We start from the raw sequence: 13,569 nt of genomic DNA on the forward strand, positions 1-13,569 counted from the left end.
AAATTATTCTCACCTGGTTTGTTTTTGTCACCCAAACACCCAACAGCCCCATCTTAACACTCATTTCAATATAGATACCAACAATTCCTTCCTCCCTTCCTTCCTCCCCTTCATTCTCTGGAGAAAGAACGATATATTAATTTCACTGTTTTGTACTTTACTATAAGGCTTCTGACCTGTATAAGCAGTATCTTCCTAATGTGTCCAATTGTGAAAAAAGGAACAATCTGAATCAATAAATTCTTAGCAAATTATAAAGAACATTTTTTTAATTAACAACAGATATAGTGCTTTTAAACACATACAACAACCAGAATTAAATTAATGAACCATTCCCTTATTAAAAGACCTTACGGTAACTTTAATAAAGAAAAATTATTTGTCATTAGCAGATCAATTAACTGTATATTAATGACATCTAGAGAGCAGAGCTCCCTAAAAACACCTGCTCTTTCTAATTTAAGCATTCCGCTTCCCAGGGTTATAAACAAGTTTATTTATGCTATTAACCTGAAAATACTTTCTTCACAGATAAAGAAGAAAGTTGTCGTTAACTCCAGTAAAACTTTTCACTTGGAAAAATTCCAAATTCATGGTATAAAGTTGTAGATAAACTAACCTCCAAACTATTTCTAAAAAGCACTGACATCAGTGAAGATACTTTCATTACTTTTGTCTGTATATTAGACTTATGTGCCTTTAAAAATTATTAGGTACCCAAAAGAATTGAAAGCATATATCGACAGAAACTTATACACGAATGTTACAAGCAGGACTGTTCCTAATAGCCAAAACGTAGAAACCCAAAGGTCTGTCAACTGATAAATGGATAAACAAAATATGGTATATATCTATTATATAACGGACTATTATTCAGCAGTAAAAAGGAATGAGGTACTGATCCATGCTACAAGACAGATGAACCTTTAAAACACTCTGCTGGCAGTCCAGTGGTTAAGGCTCTGCACTCCCAATGCAAGGGGCACAGGTTCAAACCTTGGTCAGGGAACTAAGATCCTGAGTGCCACACAGAGCAGCCACAGAAAAATTTAAGAAAAAAAAATCACTTAAAAATTACATTAAGTACTAAATTACGCTAAGCCAATCAGAAAGGACCACATATCGGATGACTCCATTTATTATATGCAATGAGACAAATGCATAGACACAGAAAGTAGACTGGTGGGTGCTTAAGGCTAGAGTGACTGCTACTGGTACAGACTGTGAGGGATAATGAAAATGTTCTAAAACTGACTGTGGTGATGGCTGCACAACTCTGTGAATATACTAAAAACGACTGAATTGCACAGTTTAAATGGATGAATTATATACCAATAAAGCAATTATAAAAAATTGTTAGGGCCCCCAAATTCCACAAATCTAAAAGTTTTCCTAATGTGATTTTCAAAAACACTAAGATATTTTAACCATAAAAGAACACTTACTGAACAAGAAAAAACACAACTTTGCATCTGCTGAATCTTCTGAAATTATTAATATAGCAACTGAAAAACAATTCTCAAAAAATATTACAGAAAAAAATATGAACATTCCTCTTCAACTTCAGGTTTTATCACCAATGCCATGTATACCCTTCAGCCTAAGTTCTTCAATCAAATTCCCAAATATTAAATTCACCCAACCTGTTGCCAATCACTGACCACCACTTCTCACAATATTCACAGTAGGGAGCAAAAAGGTAGAGGCATTCTACTAAGCTGAAACCACACTCCCATTTACAGCTCTTTACCTACATCTAGAAGATACAGAAAGTGAACGTGAAAATTAGGAAAGAAGGGGTCAGATATCCCTCAACAACAACAAAAACTCTTACCCTGGGAGGGAGGGAACATGGGTGTACCTATCGCTGATGCTTGTTGATGTATGACAGAAAACCACAAAATTTATTTCTGTAAAGCAAATATCCTTCAATTAAAAAAATAAAGTGGCAAAAAAAAAAAAAAAACCTCTTACTCTATCCTCAGCACTTACTTTACTGGCATTGTCCTATGTTCCTCTATGAGTGTTAAGCCATTTCTCAAAAGTGAATAGATTCTAAGCAAGAGCTAGAATTTAAGTATTCTTTGCAAAATACTCAGGCTCAGCCTATATACAAAGTATTAAGCAAAATCTGTTGCCCAAGAGAAAATGGATACATGCACAAAAGATGTGTGTATCTTCTCCAAATACAGAGAGGTGCAATGAAAAACAGTATCATTATTATATCATTTCATGGTTTACAAAGCACTTCAACCACAACCAAACTGAAATCTGAAATACAGCTCTTCCTAAGTAACTATGTTTTTGTCTTACTAAGAATCTCCTGATTCATCCCATTTCCCTCTTTTCTTTGGCCACTAGAGCACTCAGAGCAAATTCTATAACCCACCACTCTGTTGTGTATTTCTAAATTCTACATTTACCTCCTTCATCTTCTTAACATAACCCTATTTTCCCACTGCTACATCTCATATACCTAGTCAAGTACAGATATAAGAGTTGGACCATAAAGAAGGCTGAGTGCCAACTAACTGATGCTTTCAAGATGGTGCTAGGGAAGACTCTTGAGAGGCTCCTGGACTGCAAGGAGATCAAACCAGTCAATCTTAAAGGAAATCAACCCTGAATATTCACTGGAAGGACTGGTGCTGAAAGTGAAGCTCCAATACTTTGGCCACCTGATTCGAAGAGCTGAATCACTGGAAAAGACCCTGATGCTGGGAAAGACTGAAGGCAGAAGAAGGGGACGACAGAGGATGAGATGGTCGGACGGCATCACTGGCTCAATGGACATGAGTCTGAGCAAACTCCAGGAGATAGTGAAGGACAGAGGCCTGGCCTGCTGCAGTCCGTGGGGTTACAAAGAGTCAGACACCACTAAGCAACTGAACAAAGTCTCATTACCACCTGTCGTATTTTTTCCCCAATTCCACAACAAAAACCTTCTGAAACAAAACAAAGATATAAACTTCTACAAGGTGCCACCTAGGAGGCACATACAATCAAGTACCACACGGCATTAGAGAAGGGAATCTGAAGGTATCTTCTTTTTTTTTTTTTCTTCCAATTTTATTTATTTATTTATTTTTGGTTCTGCTGGGTCTCTATTGCTGAGGGCTTTTCTCTAGTTGCAGCAAGCCGTGGCTACACTCTAGTTGCGATGCTAGCATCATCTTAGCGTCTCTTGTTGCCAAAGACGGGCTCTCGGGGGTGGGGGCTTTAGTAGTTGCGGCTAGCAGGCTTTAGAGCACAGGCTCAGTATTTGTGGGTGCTGGGGCTTAGCTGCTCGGCATTCGGGATCTTCCCGGATCAGGGATCGAACCCATGTCTCCTGCACTAGCAGGCGAATTCTTTACCACTGAGCCACCAGGGAAGCCCGAGAAGGGAATCTGAATGTATACTTTTTATACACTGGAATCTAATCCTTAACACTGGAAAATAATTCTTGAAGTTACAGTCAAAGAAAGCCCGCTGATGATCCTTTCGACTAAATATAAAATATTTTAAGTCTCTGTGAACTCCAAATACAATGAAAAAGGCTCCAAGAGTACAATGAAAGAGAAAACACTGAAAAATATGAAAGCAACTTTAACGCATGTTAACTAAGTGCCACTGGCCCAAATGCTGAGGCATCTAAGCCATCTACCCAGAAAGACAAGAGACACATGGTCTAACGAAGTCAAAGAGCAGGGACAACATAAAAGGATATGCAGGTAATGAGGAGACTTCCAGTATGAAAATACTTGGGCTCCTTCCCAATTTAACATAGTATTTATTAATTATATAGTGTAAGAATTAACTCATAGCCACTGGAGATTAATGGGGTAGATGTAAGGATACAACTAGAAAATGGCAATACCAAGTGAAAAAAAGAGTGGGGGGAGTTGGTACAGAGTCAACAAGAAGATTTATCCACTGAATTCTGCCTGGCTATCTAGAATTATCTCCCACAAGATTCAGCCACTGAATTCTCTTTGGCTGTCTAGAATTATCTCCCACGGCTGCCAATCTCCTGTGGGTGGATACTGACACATCCCAGTGCCAAAAGACTACTAACAAAAGCAAGAAAACTTGAGTTGTCCTCTAAATTTCCTTTCTCAAAAAGCAGAGCTTTCTACCTATCTCTGCCCCCTTAAAATCCAGTACAGAGGCCACAGTTCAATTGATCAACCTTAAAAATTTTTTCCCTATTTCATCACCCGCTTTATCTCACAACAGTTTACAGAGAAAACAGATTTCACAATGAGAGAATAAAACAATTACAAAAAGTCAAAGACTTGAGGCTGGGCTTTGAATGGTGAAACCTTTAATACTATTCAGGAAAGAAAGATCTAGTTATAAAACTTGTTATTAAAATAAGTATGCAAATTTTTGTAGTCAACATTTTTAAATAGTATTATTTACTTAGTGAGATGTGTTTTCATGGGATTTTTTTGTTTTGTTGGCAGTGCCCAGGCAGCTTGCAGAATCTTAGTTCCCCAAGCAAGAACTGAACCTTGACCCCTGACACTGAAAGTGCCAAGTCCTAACCACTGGACCATCAGGGAATCCTCTTTAGTATTTTATAATATCTTGATCCATATCCACTGTCTTGTTTACTATGAGTAAATTTTACAGGTCAAAAAAGAAAAAAAAAATTCACGGTACTTCTTTCCCTCACTCCCCTCCCAAAGACCTCAATCAGACCCAAAAATGAGGGCTCTGAAGTTTCTAACTATACCAAATACAATAATATTATGTATTAAAACAAGGGATACTCGGGACTTCCCTGGTGGTCCAGTGGTTAAGAATCTGCCCTTCAATGCGGGGAAGGCGAGTTTGATACCAGTTCGGTGAACTGCGATCCCACATACTGTAGGGCAACTGAGCCCATGCACCACAAGGAAGATCCAGTGCAGCCAAAATTAAAAAATCAGAAATAAATGTCAAAAAAACAAGTGATATTTACTGTTTATATTCTTAAGGTAAAAGACAAATACAGAAAAAACATAAAGAGTTTGCACACTACAACTTTTTAAAATAAACATATAAACAAATCTGAATACCATTCCTCACCTCAAAATATTATAGTTCCTAAATTTAATTTTAAATATCTCAGCTTGCAAGATTTTTAAAGTACTCCATATTAACTTAACACAAGTTCTCAAGCTGTAAGTTTTTAAACTTTTATTTAAAGGGGCGTCATGCAAATAATCAAGTTTCAGTTAGAAAACAAAACTTAAAATATTTTTTTGAAAAGTCACATGTATTCAGACACAAGTTAAAGAGAGCATTATTAAAAGATGGAATTCAGGGGAATTCCCTGGCGGTCCAGTGGTTAGGACTGTGTGGTTCCACTGCAGGGGAGAGGTTTGATCCCTGGTCAGGGAACCAAGATCCCACATGCCAAGTGGCATGGCCAAAAAAAAAAAGAAAAAAAAGATGGAACCCAGACACTAAGAGAATTTCTACATAAGGCAAAAAAATCCTAATTTCAAAGGTTAAAAAAAAATTAAGTATAAAAAAGTGACTGCTCATAAATGGGAGTAATAGTAAGAGAAATGGATATAAAATAAAATAACTGGCCTAATACCTGGCACTTCCCTCCAATACTGCTGGCTGGCATCACAGCCTGTGATATTCTTTACTTCACCAGCTCACTGATGAAAGCATTCTGCCAATCTGATCTTAAAATTTGTTCCGTTATGCAAAAAGTCTTAAAAAAAAAAGAAGAAGAAGGGGAAATAGGCCCACAAACAGTAATGACCCACTGGAATGGCAGAATGTGCTAGCAGCAGAATCACTTTATATTGAGTCACTCTGTCTCAACAGACTCCTACAATTTCTACATAGAATACACATATGTAAGTAGTTTAAAAAAAAAAAAAGTACTTTAGCATTACCGATGGGGGTGGGGAGGGAAGCCAACATTATTTGTATTCATCTCCTTGTTATCAAATTTATCTCTGAAAATTCAAATAAATTATGGCCAAGTAATTCTTTGATCTTAGAATGTGTTACTCTGGTTTGGTTTAGGTTCTAGGGCTAGAAATATTCCCAGGGAGGCAGAAATACAGAAAGAGCATGGGCATTAGGATCACAAACACCTGATTTCAAAACCAGAGTCTACCTGGGAACTAAGCTTCAGTTTCTCACTTCTCAATAAAGGATTTTACCTCCTTCATAAGATTGTTCTGAGGATTAAATATAGGAAATACTTTAGTCCAGTGCCTAAAACATAAGATTCTCAACTTCTTTTGCAGTTCCACCTGACAGATCAGACATGAGGGCAGCAATTCTTTGCAACAGAGCTACGCCCCAACTCTTAAATTATATTACACTCATCACTGCTTCTTGTCCAAGTGGTCACTATCTACTGCCATGTATTTCTAGCAGAACAGCTAAGCTCTGAGACTCACTGCTTTACTTTATGGTCTTCCCTCACTCAGTCAACACCAAAACCACCAAGTTACAATAACTCTAATGACTACAGGAGAGGTAATATGTGGGTGGTCCACACTGCAACACAGCAACTACCTAATGCAGTTTCCGAATGCTGCTCATCATACCATGTACCCAGACCAACAGAAATGCGGGTGATAAATGCCAAGTCCAAGTTGAGTCATTGGTTTAGGCCCCCCTAGGTGTGGAACAGGTTTTGCCATTTAACATTAACACCGATTTGCTAACTGACCTGGATAAAACTGGTCAGAAAGTCAGATGTGATTCCATACGATAGGGCTCAGCCCTAGAGTCCAGAGTATGTCTTCACAGCACAGCACAACTAGAGTTTCTCCCTCCCCTCCACAGCCAGATTTTAGATCTTGAAGCTCTGCCAAGGGCTGACCCAGAGTTTGACTTGCCCACCTAGCAAAGTACAAAACAAGCACCTTAATTCTTCTTTGAGATTTTATCCATCAGTCCATCGTTAGGAAAGCCAACACAGGATTTTACAGATCTATAATATAAATTATAATATATACTTTAAAAACCAATGGTCATGATTTTTAAATAATGTTTAACCCAACAAGGCAAAAATTACAGGCATTCCACCTTTGCTCCCTAGACAGATACCATCCAAATTAACCACCTCCTACCTTGGTTTCACCCTACACACACAGCTACCTATAACTCAAATTCAACACGTGTTCTACGGAACTTAATTACCTTGTCCCCAAACCAGATTCCCCTCTATATTCCTTTTCCTCTATTACTCCATTTTCCCAGGGACCTAAACTTTCAAATTCAATCACCAAATTCTATGCATTTCTCAGTCTTATCCCATCTCTTCCACTGCTCACACCAGGGCTATCAGAGTACTAATCTAGTGTCAGCTCTTATCCACTCCAATCTCTTACTGCCAACTCAACCTTCCCAAAACACTACTGTATAAAAACCACTCCATACACACTAAAAACCCTGCTGCCTAGTGAATTAAACCTTAGCCTGGCACTCAAGGTCCTTATCTTTGTGACAATGTCCTTTTTCCCCCAGCTTTATTTTAAAGCCATAGGATTAGGAGTTCATGCATTCAATAACTTTCTTCTGAAACTCTACCATATGCCAAATTCTAGGATCTAGGAACTGGGATATTGAGATGGATAAAATTTGATCTCCACCTCCAAGATTTAAGCAAACAGGAAACAAAGTACCTTAAGTAATAGATACATAATAAAAAATGTACTAAGTGCCCAAGAAGAAGCCTCCTACACCTCATTTTTTTTCTTAGTATTGCTTACCTACACATAATAGATGTTAATGAAGTAGCACTGATACTGATAACTGTTCCACTAAACCAAAGACCTGCGAACAACATGCTCAGTAATTTGTTAACCAACAAGATTCCACCTCCTCATTTCTAGTATGGTAAAGAACTGTGGTACGCCGGCTGTCTGGAAAGGTCAAGGGGAAGCACAACTGAGTGCGCTTGTGCCTAATTTATTTCTGAAGAACAGAAGCAAGAGAGCCCGTCATGAAAGACATCAATTCTTTCTGCTAGTCAGTACTCAGACATTGGCAAAATAAAACTTTTGCAAATTCAACCTATACCCTGTTTCAAAGAATAACCAGATGAAAACATTCTAACCCTTTCATCACTATCAAGAAGTTAGGAAACAAGCATCAGGCTAAACTCTCTTCTCAGTAAAATATGCTGTGATTCCAGCTATAGTTTTGGTTAGTAAAAGCAAGCATGTTAAAATTCACCAAACAAAACAAGCATTTACAAGAGGACAAAAATGGTTAAAACCTAAAAGCTGCAACCACTCCTTTCTAACACAAAACATTAGATATATCAGTTCCATGTCAAATTTCACTTCAGCAGCTGATTTTTTTGTATCAACTTCCTTCTGCTTCCAACTATAATATTTTAAACACAAAAGTCACCAATAACCCAACAGGAACGGCTCTAAAATATGTATTTAGCCTATAAACAGCTCGAATAGATCTTAAAAGATTCTATGCTAAAATGAAAAAAGTATTCTTTGTTTAAAAAGTATACTCAGAAAAGGAACATGCACATTAGAACAAGTTTAAGTCTTTTTTTTTCTTTTTTAATGAATTGGTCATTTGCTCTTTAGCACCACCAGAACGATAGATAACTCAGTGACAACATAACAACAATCATCCTTTAAAACAAGTGACTGCTTAGTTTAGACCAAATGAAATCATTAGCAATTTAGGCTTTCTTAAAGACATTCACTGAAAGCAGACATCCTAAGTGGACAGTGATTATAAAAAGAGTTTCAAAACTGAAATAGTGAACTTTTTTTACCTGATGTTCTGCATGAATGTTATCCCCAGTAGGCCATCGATGTTTGCTATTATTATAGCCGCCTCCACCACTTCCTCCTCCCCCAAGCTGCTCACCATGCTGCCTCTGAAAGAAGTAGTCCACCATAGCGTCGTCCTGGGAACGGCCTGCAACTCCTATGGATCCTGGGACAGGGCTGGAGTGTGTCCCAGCTGCAAGAGCCTGATTTGCAGCTGGTTGTGGCTGCGCTTGCGACCCTGTTCCAGATGTCAAAACAACAGGCATGTTGGGATTAGCTGGTTCTTGAGGGTGATGTTTCAGGTGGGGGCTGAAAGAGTCCTGCCAAAGCACTGCTTTTCTCTTCAAGACACATGCAACGCTCATTCCACCAACACCTAAGGACAAACAGGTTACAAATGTTTACAATTTGCATTTCTTAAAACATAACTTGATATATGCACCAAGATAAAAATGGGAGCCCCCTGGCTTTTGCAATCTATCATCTAAAATAATTTCTACCAAGCAGCTAAATGTTTCATGACATATACACAATTTTCTAAATTGAAACCTCTATTTTGAAGTTGCCAAGAGTGTGTGTATGGAAATAACTGTAGTAGGTGACAGGCACTGACAAGAAATTGAGATCAGGACTCAATACGGCAACTTCAGGGAAACTTATGTTGGTACCAAAGGTTAACAGTATGGAATTAGACTTTAACAACTCCTCTATCTAACTTATTTACACCTTAAGCCAACTGTAGCAGATACTTTTTAAATGAATAAGAGTTTTACAAAATATCCCTTTACAGCTGGAGCAGACATATACTAATAAACCAAACAAAAATCCAAACCCCATATATAATTAGCAATGACTCAGTGTCGAAACTTGAAAAGATCCTTTAAAATGTCTGACGTATTCGAAAGATACTCTCTGAAAAAAACAATAAGGCCCCCTGACTAAGTAAGGACAGCAACAGAATGTTCTTAGCCTGAAACTTTTCAGCTGCTGCACATGGGAAAGATAAACTCTAAATTTTTACCAATAACTTACAATTATAACTATAATCACATCATCTTTCTACTAAAATTCTGACTCCTACAGAGACAAACTAAATTCACTCCCCTTGTGTAGAAAGTCTCACTGTAAAAAAAAAAAAAAAGAAAGAAAGAAAAAAAAGAAATGCTTCAAAACAATAATAACTGTACGGCAAATATACTGCAGACATTTCCTAGTCACTCCTGTTTTACAGATAAAAACACTAACGTATAGAGGAAAAGTTATGTGATGTGCCCAAGGCCATTCAACGACTGAGCTGTAGAAAAGGGATTCAAATCCAAATCTGTACACATCCAAAACTAGCTCTTTCTATAAACCCCTTGCTACCACACCCCAGTAAACCAAAACAGGTACTATTGCTCTCGCTTGCATCTGCTATTCTTCTCTAGAAGGATCAACCAAAAACCTCCAAAATGTTACTATAAAACACCACTTTCAAGTTTTCTTAAAATCAAAATTTACATTTGTACAAAACATACAAGTTGTCAGCCTATAGGTGCTTTAAAAAAAAAAGTGCTTCAAAATAATTATCAGTTAGCAACTAGAACACACCTGTCCACAGCCACTAGAATCTAATTTCAAGCTATCACCCTAACAGTCCATTACAAATGCCATATCTCCCTTTAGCCCTACTGTGACAATCCATAAACAGACTCACAAGATTTATAAGAAATCTTTTAAATTATTTCTCTTTATAGAATAAACATCCTGATAAAGAAGCATTTGCTTCTCACAACTAATTCATGTTTTAAAAGACATCGGAATTTTTAATATTTTTCAAAGCCGAATTTGGAAATGCATAGTTTCAGTTAACAATTCCAATCCATCAGAACCTTAACTGGAGTAATCCAGCTTTCTAAACTGCAGTTTCTGCTTTCATCAACAGTCATGTTCACGCTTAAACACGAAAATCAGAAAGTCATAGTTTACCATCGGTACTAGCACAGTCCTAACCAGCCTAATGCCTTTCTCTTTGATTTTCAAAAGAACTCACTGCCCTCTCATCACCAACAGTAGCCAGTCCCATTCTATTCCACAAGGGACTATCAGTCTAATAGTCTGCGTTGTAGAGCTAACCAGGAGTCCCAAAACTAAAATTTTACCACTAAACTACAACTTCCCTGAGCCTGTTTCCTCATCTAGAAAATGGAAGAGATCCTTCCTTTATGACTCACAAATGCTTTTTAATCAAAATAATACATATAAAAGTTAGTAAATTTAAAGTCACATGCTGAGGCCCTGGGAATTCAGTCACCACCAGTTAAAGCAATAGAACTCCAGTCCCTAAGAGGATTCCTAAAATAGCAAATACAATCTTTTCTGAAATAAGATTTGCCATAACACTTATCTAACGAAGAACTTACATATGAAAAAGGTATTCACCATTGAAATACACCGACCACAACTTCATTCTCTAAAGGCAATGGTATGGAGGTAGCGGGAGAGTTCCTATGAAAATGTTCAAACAAAACAATTGGCTTTTGTAAAGCTATCTGTACGCCCTGAGACTTCCTGCTTTACCTAATGAGGCAAGGCAGTTTCTCAAACAAGAGAAAACCTGGCAGAAGGGACATTTTGAAAGTGAGCAAATACCTAAGCAATTAACAAGTGTCTTGGATAATTTTGAAGTATCTTGGAAACTATCAGCATAAAAATTAAGAAATCAGTCACTTAAATATTCAAAAACATTTAAATTGCTGATGCCTTTTAAAGAACTCTCAAACCCACTAAAAACTTATGTGAAGAACTTGAAATGTGACTTTTTTCTCCAAATGATACATTAAAAAAGTATTTGTAAGCAACTAAAAAAAGTTCTGAATTCTAGTTACTCTTCCATAGTTTTCAAACTGTTTTCACCAAAGTTGTTATTTTTCTTTAGTCTTGTTTTTAATATCACTAACAGGTTTTATTTCAAACAAAGGAACATGATCTAATCTATCCACCGCTCACCTTTTATTTACAAAATGCTTTGTGGTTTAAAAGGTGTTTATTTTTACCACACTGGGGAAAAAAAAATTCTGTGGTCATAAATTTATTTTAAAGCAGTTCATCTAAACCCAAACTGAACTTCAAACACAACTTCAAAAAGCCGCGGCCTTGAACAAAACGAATCCATTTGGGGCTAAGGCAAAAGGAAAAGTTCAAAATCCAGTGTGTACTTCCCAAAAATCCAGATAAAGAATCAAGAGCCCCCAAGAGTGTTTTTTGTAAAGTTAAAACTAGCAATGGGTCAAAATGTTTATTTTGCTTATTAAAGCTGCATTGGGAGCCACCTCTGTTTCGGTGAGTCTTGATGTGTTTTTCATAAAACAAACAAAACGCTAAAACTACAAACCTACGGTTTCAGAAGTAACAGATTTTAAAAAATAGAACCCCCCCAAAAGCTTCATAAAACCCCATTCTTAATCGCTGGCAGAGTAGGAAGTGAACGAATTATTACAGACAACTAAGAACAGTGTTTTCTCAATTGGACAACGAAGAGTAACAACTTATCAAGTTATGGGAAGGATAAAACCTTTCCTGGTAATGTTGTGGGGGAGGGGGGCATATAGTGGTGGAGGGGAGTTACGCGAGCGTATTCCTCACTAGACGTGGGAGTGGTACTGACAAGTATTAACAAACGATTTATGTTTATCAAGAACGTCCGTGAGGACTAAAACTATCTAGTATTGTGTATCTGTTTATCTACTACAGATGCACGAACCTCTCTTTGAGTTAAGACAGACACGCACCAATACAGACAGGCTCAAAGAGGAAGAACCCACCAAAAACAAGCTCTCACGGAAACAAAAGGCCACAAGTACTCAGGAACCTAAAAAGCGATCTGAAACTTCCTGATCGCCTACTTCTCCACATTTAAGGCTCGCAAAGTTCCCCCATGGTGGATCTCGCCTGCAGACAAGGGCCACGGCTGCTTCTAAAGCGATTTATTGTTCCTCCTGCTTCGGCGCAGCCACGGAAGCTCAAGAAGTCGAAGAAATCCAGGGTGGTACAGAATTACACTTCATGGCCACACACAAGACTCTGGCTTCGTAAACCCATCAAAAAAGCAACCCGAATGGCAACATCAATCTTCAGGGGCCCCAACGGGGCCAAGCAGAAATGTAGAGGCACATCTATGCCCAGGGCCCGGGCCTAAACCCCCGGCATTTTCCTCGCTTCGACCCCGCTCCCCACCCCCTCCCTCCTTTGATAACAATAGGGGCCTTGCTGCTGACTCCAAAACATGTACGAGGAACAGCGAGTGAGAAGCCTCAGCCAGGGCCCCGGCGGCTTTTCCAAAGCCCTTCTCACCCCCGCAACTGCTCTCAAACACCAATACAAAGGGACAATCTGCTCGCTGGGGGTCCGGAGCAGCGTTTGGGGCTAGCGGGGTGCGGATACTCACGGGCGGAGCGGTAGGATGAAGATGGATTTCAGCCCCCCGATCTTCTCTCTCCGGCGCTCTCGCTCCCCCTTACCTTTCACTCCGACAACATGGCGGCCCACTGGGGACTGGGCTGGCGCGGTGCATCATGGGATAGGCTCGGGCCCCGGCTCCGGCGGTGGCAGCTGCATGTGCGGAGAAGGCAGGCTGCTCTGGAACAGGTTGCCTGGTTGCCATGCCAACCCGGGGCCTGTGTGAACTTGGGAAACTCGCTGGCAACACAACCGCTGCGCGCGCGAGTTCCCTACCGCAAGACTGGCGTGCGTCGCCGCGGCGGACAGAAGGCGGAGTCCCGCGGGCAGGCACTGGAGCGCCCAGGGTGCACGGATCTTGGCCCAGCACCGCACGGATCTG

At 39.0% G+C, this 13,569-nt stretch overlaps 1 protein-coding gene across 18 annotated transcripts in view; it reads right to left on the reverse strand.

Moving 5' to 3' along the window:
* The window catches only part of PUM1 (pumilio RNA binding family member 1), a 122,895-nt gene extending 109,594 nt beyond the window's left edge, over positions 1-13,301 (reverse strand). For 17 of the 18 annotated variants that reach the window (XM_043445943.1, XM_043445941.1, XM_043445940.1 and 14 more), the window contains exons 1-2: positions 13,177-13,301; positions 8,753-9,126 (exon numbers count right to left, since the gene is read on the reverse strand). In XM_043445943.1, coding sequence (XP_043301878.1) covers positions 8,753-9,115 — 363 coding nt within the window. In that variant the 5' untranslated portion in view covers positions 9,116-9,126; positions 13,177-13,301. The remainder of the gene's footprint in view (positions 1-8,752; positions 9,127-13,176) is intronic. The other variant, XM_043445932.1, reaches the window with a different exon arrangement.
* Between the last annotated feature and the right edge of the window lie 268 nt (positions 13,302-13,569).

This window comes from Cervus canadensis, chromosome 24, assembly GCF_019320065.1.
Source record: "Cervus canadensis isolate Bull #8, Minnesota chromosome 24, ASM1932006v1, whole genome shotgun sequence".
NCBI lineage: Eukaryota > Metazoa > Chordata > Mammalia > Artiodactyla > Cervidae > Cervus > Cervus canadensis.